Consider the following 10,147-nt stretch of genomic DNA (forward strand, 5'->3'; position numbering starts at 1 on the left):
TATCGAGGAATCGTACTAATCCGAAGACTTTCATTGTGAACTTGTCCAGATGTTGTCCTTTTTGACGAGGGGAAACGTTTAAATGCCGTGCTGGTTAGGCGATTAGGTGCAAGAAATCCAAATTGTGGTTTCCATTCATAGGACCACAATAAGTTTCAGATTCATATGTTTTGCCTCTTTTGTATTTATATCAGGAAATTAGTCATGTTTCGAAAGTCATTTTCTTCCAAAAAATTTTTAAATTTTTTATAAATATATTTTTTAATCACATTTTTACCTTACATATATCAAATTATTATAATACATTTTTCTATAAAAATTTTAGAAAAAAAAAGGGATCCAAACATGTTGTCATGATTGTGATACTTTTCTGAAATTGCATCTTAGCTAATTTTGAAATATGAAAGAAGAATTAAATGAACTTAGAGATTTCTAGCAAGTGAAGAAGCCTGAGTAGTTGGAGGGAGAGGTTAATGAAATTTCAAACAATTTGAAGATAATAAATGGACTTGTACTACATTGGACAGACGTGTGACTACTGGAGTAATGAAGAGTTTGGTGACTAATAATTAATTTCAAGGGTTGGGTGTCTTTGCTTAGTGGGATGATTTCCAGAATATTTTAGTGCAACAATTTCAATTTTCTCTCAGGAAAGATGCTAATGAATAGGTGCTATTAATGAATCTTTTTTACAAGGCATATAGAAACTAGAAAATACATGATACAGAAAAAGAGGAAAGAAGAAACTCGCTTACAATATATTAAAACATTGCATATTTGAGATGCCACAGTAATGAAGAATACAAGGGGTTCTGGTGGGTAGAAAGATAATATGAAAACAGAACAGATGCGCCAGGAAATGTACTCAACAGAATAATCACAACACTAGAAGCTTTTTTTTTTTTTTCCTAAATTTACAAAATTAGAAAGATATGCATCTTAATTACCGACCACCAGAGAGAAAGGAGTCTGCTACAGAAGGTGTGTAACATCTGTCTGTGGAAGTTGCAAATGACGATTTAATATCTTCGAAGTCAGGATGGGTGAAGCCAAGGCCAACAGCAGAAACGCCCATGGCTAGTGATGATAAATCTGGCAAGGCAACTGATCCCTCCAAGTACAACAGAACTTGCCTCATACTTGGCCTAATCTTTGGTTCTGAATGAGAGCATAGCAAGCCCAGTTTCAACACCAATTCTGCTTCCTCTTTCACATATTCATTACCCAAATTATGATCAACTGCCTGGAGTATACAACCTGCTTTCCAGCACGAAAATACCCAGTCAACCAAAACGATACTCTCTGCTGGTTCTGCTCGAGGTTCTATTGGCCTTCTTCCGCAGGCAACCTCTAGCAAAAAGGCCCCATAAGCATATACATCAGTGCTCGTTGTGGCCATCCCAGTCCTATTATGCTCAGGGGCAAGGTAGCCAAGAGATCCTGCTACATGGGTGCTTTGAGGGAGAGTTCCATGATCATATAGCCTTGCCAGGCCGAAATCACCTAATCTTCCATTCAGTTCATCATCTAACAATACATTACTGGCTTTTACATCTCGGTGGATCACTACTTGCTCCCATTCTTCGTGTAGATAAAGTAATCCTGACGCTACACCTTTGATGACTCGAAATCTTTGGCTCCAGTTGAGGGCGCAGTTTGGTTGGTTGTACAGAAACTTGTCTAGACTACCATTGGACATGAACTCGTATACCAAAAGCAACTCTCCTTTACGCCTACAATAACCCAAGAGTGGCACTAAATTTCTATGGCGTAAGCGCCCAATACTGACGATTTCTGCAATAAATGCTCTCATTCCCTGTCTTGCTCGATGAGAGACCTTCTTGACAGCAACCTCAACCCTGTTTGTCGGCAACACGCCTTTGTAGACCTGGCCAAATCCACCTTCCCCTAACAGCTGTTTTTGTGTAAACCCCTTGGTGGCAATGTATAAATCTTTGTACTTGAACCTGTGAGGCCCATAGGCAAGTTCCCATTCTTCCAGCACTTCTGCAAACTTCCACTTCCTCCTTAAATAATAAACTACCCCAAAAGCTACAATCGACAGCAAAAGTATGGAAAGCAGGGGCAATCCCACGGTGAAAAATTTAGAAACTTCCTTAGGTCCCAACCGAGGAAGCTTGGGGAGCCGAGAGAGATCAAGCGCTTGCGCATCACCATTCATCTTGAAGCTCCATCCCAGTACAGTAAAAGCTATCCCCTTGTCGATTGGACTAGTGGCTGCAGAAAAGCCAACATACATGGTTTGCCGTAAAATTGGCGAAAGATCATATCTCAGAGACAAAAGAGGAGTATGTGGTTTAGCAGCCGCTATTGGAGCTAATGTAACGTCGATTCTCCTATCCACCCCATCGTATTCCACCCAAAGTTGCATCGGTTGACCGCTGGCAAGAGTTAAGTTATCAAATAAACTCTTGTTATTAGCCCGGTAACTTGCTGGCTGGGATACCTTAGACCTCATAGAGTTAATGTCAATACCAACATGGTTGTCATTGATATCGTCAAAATCTGGGTTTTGGATAGTGTCAAGCTCCACTGCAAAAACGTGATTTGTACTGTTTCCATCTGTGCTTGTGTCGAAGAGGCCGAGGAAACGTGTGGAAGCCCCTTCTGCAAGGCCTCTTGTTGGCGCAATCACAAAAGCCATTCCCTCACCTGGCATGCCTGGGAGCCCAGCTACCATAGCAAACACAAATTGGGTGGAAAAGGAGAAAGCTGAACTATTAGATGTGCTCTTGAATTTGATGGGATTAGGATAGAAGCCATGCCCCGTCTGTAAGCTGGTGGTGTTGGTTATCCGTAGGAGGCCATTGCTGGTGATTTTGGCTACTCCATCCAGACTAAGATTTGATGATTGAAATCCTTCATAGATGAACCCAACATCGTCAGAAGCTGATGTACCAGCAGCGGTGTGAACTAGAAAATAGGCTAAGATTACTGTTAGAAGTCTGAATGACATGACTATCCAACTGCCAAATCCTTGTTAATTTGGTAGCCCATATCTTACTGTCTACCGTTGTATATACTGGATTGTCTGATGTGGAATACTTTCAATGGGTCCAGATACATGACAATTTGATTTTACTTTTCAAATTCAACCTTTTGACAATGATGCAATGCTTTTGAGCAACATCACCTTTTTAAATTGACCGTCACTTCAAAATGAGTAACATCATGCTAACGTGTGGTTAGAATTGTCCATAACTCCTTTAGCATGTGGTTAGAATTGTCCATAACTCATTTAGAATTGTCCATAACTCCAAAATGAGTTATGGACTGTAATACTAGCATTTTCCTTTGGTTAAATAGTTAAAAAACTCTGTTTCAAAAAAAAAAAAAGGTGAAAAACTCCAAATCACATATTGCTTTCAAATCCCCTTCTTCTACCTCCTCCCAGCACCCCAGTACCCTTCCAACCATCCCCCTGTCTGTCAGAATTCCTCCAATAAAATGTCTTCCTTTGTCAGAGAAGGAATTTGCAAAGTCCAATTACCCAAGTCTTGTTAGAATCATAAGCGAATTATTATAAATAAAAAAAAGGAACTTAATCACTATAAAATGAACAACAACCAGATGACAATGGAGGCAACTCAAAAAACATGATGGGAAGGTATGGGTAAATGGGGTTTAGGCGGCAGTGGCAATGGTAGGTTTATCTCCTTTTAGAAACGAGTTTCAGAGTTTGTGGGGAGAAGATAGAAAGTTAATGGTAGGTTTATCTCCTTTTAGAAACGAGTTTCAGAGTTTGTGGGGAGAAGATAGAAAGTTGACTGTTGAAACAGTGATCGACGGAAGGCAAGATCAGCTCAGGAATGTGGAATTTTCCGGTGAATTAGTGGCAATGATCCCTTTGTGGAGGTAGTAATTTCAAGTAACGGTAACAATGGGATTGAGATTTGGATAATTAAAGTCGATGGTCTCCTTACAATTTATATATGTAACCGGTCAAAGTGCTAGCAAGTTCCATTGCCTTGCCAACCTGTGGACCATAATTGTCCGCAACTTATCTCAAGTTACGGCATCTAATCATCGCATTTCCGTTAACCACAGATTAGAGGGCTGATTTGCATCTGTTGTCTAATCACTGCTCTTTCCAAGTAGGGGTGGGTAAAATTATCCGCTAATCCAAAAATCCGTCATATTCGAGCCGATCCGATCTGAAAATTAGGATATCTATTTTTTATTATTTGATCGAGTCAAAAGAAAGGCCGGGTACTCGCTAAGATGCAGGGTGGGTTAGAGTCACATAATTAAAAATTCGCCGGTACCCGATCCGCCCCGCACACACATATATATATTTTTTATTTTATTTTTATTTTTATACACACACTATGAAATAATAATTTAGAACTAAATAAGTAATTTTATTGAACAAATTGCATTACAAATATGAGAGACTATAGTTTATTTATAAGATTCATTTGTAGAGGTCATGATCTTATATTTTATAAAAAAAAGTTTAATTGATGTGGAACATATATATTAAAAATTGTGCTACTTATTTCAAATTTTTATTGATTTTGAATTCTTTTAATTTTTTGCTTTTATCTTATATTTTCTTCATATGCTTGTTTCTTGGTGGGAAACCTTTTTTTAGAAAAAAAATTTATTAAATCTTAAATGAATATGTAAAATATAAAATTAAATTGGTATAAATTATTTTTTTTTAAAAATTAAATGATAAATGAGGCGGGATGAGTACCCGCTGACCCGACCCTATTTTAGCAGGTACCCTATAATCGGGTATCCGTTGATATGCGGTGCGAGTAAGGATCAGAAAATGGCTGACTCGCAAGGTGCGAATCGGATCAGCCAAATGATGAATGGGACGGATACCCGACCCGCGCCCACCCCTATTTCCAAGTATCAAATAACTAAAGCCATGTTTGGATTAGTTGTTTTTGGGGATGTTTTTAAAAAATTTTATTATAACAGAGTTTTTATAGTATATTTTGAAATATTTTTAGAAAATATTTTGGAATATTTAAGAGTAGAAGAGTTTATAGAATATATTTCGAGATATTTTTTAAACATTAAAAAAATGTAGATTACTTTTTAAAGTATCTTTTAGAGCACTTTTTAAAAATTTTATGTGTATTTAAAAAACTAGTTTTTAAAAAACTCAGCCATCCAAATATTTTCAGAATGTGCTTGCGATTTGCACTTCTGCTTGCTCCTAATCAATAGAATGTGACTTGGGGTCGTTCGCTTTCCTAAATCATTTAAGAGTACTGAACTTAATCATGTGTGGAGGAAAAAATTAGAGCATGAATTAAAATTTGACTATGGTTTTCTCAGTACTAGTATATCACTTCCTACGTGGATGTCCACATAGGAAATTCTATAGATTCATTATTTTTTCTATAAATTTAGAAATTTAGAAATATCAAACCTTAGTTGAAGTTGTATAGGAATCATTTGAGGAAAGATTGGAAAGTATAATTAAGCAATATAAATTTATTTAAAAAAATACTTATTTAACGTGATAATTGTCACATCATTACTGCATAAAAATGAGAAAAGAAAATTATAATTCGCCTCATCAATTTACGTAGGAGGTGATACAATGGGACTAATACTTTTTTCCTAAAGATAAATACAAGAGCAACACTAAGAAATGTACAAAATGTAGCATATTGTCCAAATGAAGATGAAAAATTATTGGTCATCGCTATCAGAGTTTGAGCTTATGTTTTTAGATAAATTCTTGAATAAGACAATAATTCTCCAACAACTAGTTATAATTAAATAAATGTGCATAATGCTTGGATTTATTTCCACAGAATTTTTTTTTTTTAAAAAAGAACTGGTGAACATTAGACTATTGAAAGCATAGCTTGGGACCTTAATCAATTAATGTTTTGAAGACAAGATAAAGAAATAGGTACTTCATAAATGAATCTAGTAGGATATTATACAATATATATGAACACCGGTATAACTTATTGTGCTCGGCAACCCTCGGCAAATGAGTATCTGCAAAATTCATTTAATTTTTTTAAAGCGAGTTAAAAATCGGCAATCGGCAACTTCTTTTTATTTTTTATTTTTTTTGAGTCTAAAAAAAGAGTTCGAACTTGAGACTTTTCACTTGCACTTCCTCCCTTTTTTTTATTCATGAAAATCTTTATGCTAATATGATAATAGAAATAAAGACTGAGATTCTAAAAACAACAAAATGTAATTGATTTATTTATAACTATATATATATATATATGAATTAACAGCTATTTTTGGAATCCGAGACTAAACAAACTGAACAAGGATTTCTTTCACAACCTTAACAATTACTACCTAAATTGTATCATAGATTCAGTAATTTCACTCCGATGAATCCATTTTTCACTACATTATATAAAGATACTTTTTTTTTATTTAAAAGGGATAACAAACTGGTGGAACTTTACCAGTACATTTATAGAGTGAGAGGAAAAACCTAATTTGCATATATGAACTCAATAATATTGGTTTCTAAACAAAAAGAAATTATAATTTTGGCATTTAAGCACAACCCTAATATAGAGTGTATGAAAGAGAAAATGAGCTTATCAAAAGTTTGACAAAACATGCTGGTGCCACTTTCTTATCGCATGGTGCGAGCTATAAGTTACCTATTTGGCTTTGAAAGAAAAGCTTGAGAAATTTTAAACTTCTAACTTCACATTCAAATCAAGTTTCTTAAAAACAAATAAATAAATAAGAGACACAAGAATTTCTTTTTCTGAAAGACAAATGGTGTTGTGAATGAAAACGGCAAGAAGAATTCAGTATTTTATAAATCTCTCACGTCCCCAGTTTGTTATGAACAGAGATCCGTTGATAATGTCGTGCTGCTTGGCAATACTGACAAAAACAATACAATATGAATTGTGGCCCGGGACTATTATTTATTTGCTCAAGCAGCACGAAACAAACAAAAGATGTGAGATATTAGGAGGTGTTTGGTAAGTGAATTTCAAGACAAGGAATGAGATTCAATTTAAATCATATTTATACATAATGTTTGTTTAAAATAAAGAGGATCAGTTAATAGGTTTCATAAAATCTTTTGTTTGTTTAATGATTAATTACTAAAGAGTTAGTTTTATTTATCTATTAAATTTTTGTTACCAAAACTCATTGTTGTGAAGGTATCCAAAAATCTGGATTTTTATCAAACTAATTGTTACTCCCCAATTTATCATATATATAGTGATAATGATCGTAAAATTGCAGACAAATAGCTTTTTGCTTTTGTGGTGAAAAAAAAGAAGGGTTAATTACACTTTGCCCCCTGAACTTGAGCCCTTATAATATTTCTCCCCTCACCCCAACCTTTAAATATATACACTTTACCACTTATGGTTAACTTTTGGATGGGGTTAAGATAAAGTTATATTTTTCATAACCAAAATATCCTTAACTAATTTTTAAACACACATAATAATTGTAACATAATAAACACCTATTTCTTTAATAGTTGCTATATGCATTTAAACACAATTATACTATACATTTTGACCTTTTAGTACTAAAATAAATTAGATAATCTATAATAAGAAGTCTGAGTAATTCAATGTATTTATCTCAATGCCTATAGCAATACTTATTTGAAATGAAATAAAATTAATTAGTGCATTTGAAATGAAGATTATTTGATAATAATTGTTAATTGTAGCACTTTTTAATATATTTTTTAAGAGATAAAACATGACTAAAAAATAAAAATGTATTGGAAAATGCATTTAAAGAATCTCCAATTTTTTGAAAAATAATGAATTCAAACAAAATACAGAGAAAGGTATGAATACGGTATAAAAGTGCAAAATAGCAACTTATTGACTCGTGAAAATCTTGTAAAATGCAATGAAAATGAAAATTATCAAAACCAACCCATTCACAATTTAAAGAAAGAAAGATAAATGATGGAAAACTTGTGTAGAAGTTTTAAAAATTTTTAAATTCATTTTCTCCATAATACAATTTTTCAAACCTTTGCCATATACCATCTTCTATTTTTTTTATTTTTCTAAATCATGTGACTTTGTGTTTTTGCTAATAAGATGTTTTATATTACATTAAAAGTATAGTATTATTCTAGAACCATTACGTATGAACATTAATGTCTTTTTTTTAAATAAATTTTTATGAGCATTAATGTCATGTTGTCAAAATTTTAGATTAAAAATTCATCATTAATGTTTGACGCCAATTGATAAGTGTGTGTTTTGAGTATTTTAAGTATGTTTTATTAGTTAGTTTTAGTGTATTTTATTTACTTTTATAACTAATAAAGTAGGATTCTAGTGAAAATATGCATTTTATGGTTAAAATGTCAAAAATTGCATTTCTATGGATTTTAATGGTGAAAATTTTATGTTTTTGGAGGTTCAATAATTCAATCATCAAATAGAGTGAATTGAGAAGATAATTGGATGATTATTGATGATTTAAAGTGGTTTAAAGCGAATATCAAGTGCAAAGATGAAATGCCATCAAGAATAAAAAGAAGGGAGTTTTTCAATTTTGACACCTTGTGGTATTTCGACTATATTTTGAGTTACAAGTATCAGATTGAGATGATTTTTAAATCTTTTGAAACTAAGAGAACTCTACATTTGTTATGAAGACCACAAAAACCAGTTCACGAGTTTTCCAAGTCAAAACGTCAAGATACATAAGTGCAATTTTGTTGTTGAAAACTGAAATAAAGTTCTGACCAGTCGAGGGTATTTTAGTCATTTAGAAGTCTACAGAGCTCCAAATTAGATGATTCTTGGTGTATTAGAAAGCTAAATCAAAGGGCTACAATTTTGATGTTTTTTAAGAGTTAGTTCAGCCTCCATCATCGAGCAAATATTAATTGAAGTTGGACCAAAATAGAGCAAGGAGAAGACTTGACCGGAGATGAGCAAACCTGCAAAAGAGCAAAACATGGATACACCTCAGGTTGTATTTTAGAGGTTGCGTATTTTTCAATTTTGGCTACAACATACTCTGCAACTTGTGCTTTGTTCACACAAGTTTTTTGACCCATTTTTTGCTAGAATTCCTGCTATATTTGAGCAAGCAAGTATAGAATCTTGTAGAAGCAACCTTTGGGAGTTTCGAGAGTTAAAAATGCCAACTAGAAACAACTCTTTTTGATCTTGAATCTCTCTATAAATAGCAGCCTTGGAGTACATTTTTCACAACTTTGGAAGGCTAGAGAAACTCCAAAAAAATGTAGTTTTCACTAGTTTTTCTTAGTTTATTAGTATAGTATCGTTAGTGTAGTTTATCCTTTTTCTATTTGTAGTTAGATTTGGATAAAGATTTGAGAAGCAAAGATGGAGAGGTTGTAACTCATATGACAAGGGTGATTTCTCTCCTATCACTTTCTCTTTTGTTTTTGAATTCATGTTTAGCTATAATACAAGTTTGGAGTTTGTTTTCATGTTTAGCTAAAGTTTATGCCTAGAATCATGGATGAACTTTCTATATCTTGTTAGTAATATTTATTTGGTTATTTGATGATATTATTTTAAACAAGTTATTTATCACTTTTGCTTTTCTAATCATGATTAACCGGCCATTAATTGTGACAATCTTAAGGTGTTAAGTTTGCAATAAGAATTAAAATTTAACACTAGTTCAAGAAAGTGAAAAGTCTAAGGAGTACACTCACAAGAGTAAATGTGAACCTTTGTAACTTTAGTGATTTGTTTCATGTAATTTCATAGAATAAATGAGTTCGCAGTTAATTTTATAACCACGAGAATAGTTATGGTTTAATTACAAGTATAGTTGATTTACTATGAGAGTAGGTTTCACATACATTAGGAAATTACGCCATAACTAGTCAAGATAATAGCATTCAATTAACTGGTAATTTCATTTGCAAGAGTAGTGAGGAATTCCATACCTTTAGAAGCTTTATATTGTTACTTTTATTACTTTTATCTAATGTTTATATTGTAGATTTAATTTCTTACACTTGTGATAGTCTAAATAATAAAGGAGCTTGAAAATCACTGATAATTGACAACCTTCTCTATGGGTTTGACCCTTAATACCTTATACTCAATCACGACTCGTACACTTGCAGAAAATCGCGTGTAGGTATTTAGGAATTTATAAATATAAAATTTGACTATGAATAAACTAATTG

General features: G+C 33.2%; 1 protein-coding gene across 1 annotated transcript; it reads right to left on the bottom strand.

Moving 5' to 3' along the window:
- Positions 1-732: 732 nt before the first annotated feature.
- Positions 733-3,080, bottom strand: LOC113755456 (L-type lectin-domain containing receptor kinase IV.1-like). The gene has a single exon (XM_027299464.1). It carries the CDS (start codon positions 2,975-2,977, stop codon positions 944-946), a length of 2,034 nt encoding a protein of 677 aa, XP_027155265.1. The 5' UTR covers positions 2,978-3,080; the 3' UTR covers positions 733-943.
- Positions 3,081-10,147: the final 7,067 nt, after the last annotated feature.

The sequence above is a fragment of the Coffea eugenioides genome, unplaced genomic scaffold (assembly GCF_003713205.1).
Source record: "Coffea eugenioides isolate CCC68of unplaced genomic scaffold, Ceug_1.0 ScVebR1_149;HRSCAF=605, whole genome shotgun sequence".
NCBI lineage: Eukaryota > Viridiplantae > Streptophyta > Magnoliopsida > Gentianales > Rubiaceae > Coffea > Coffea eugenioides.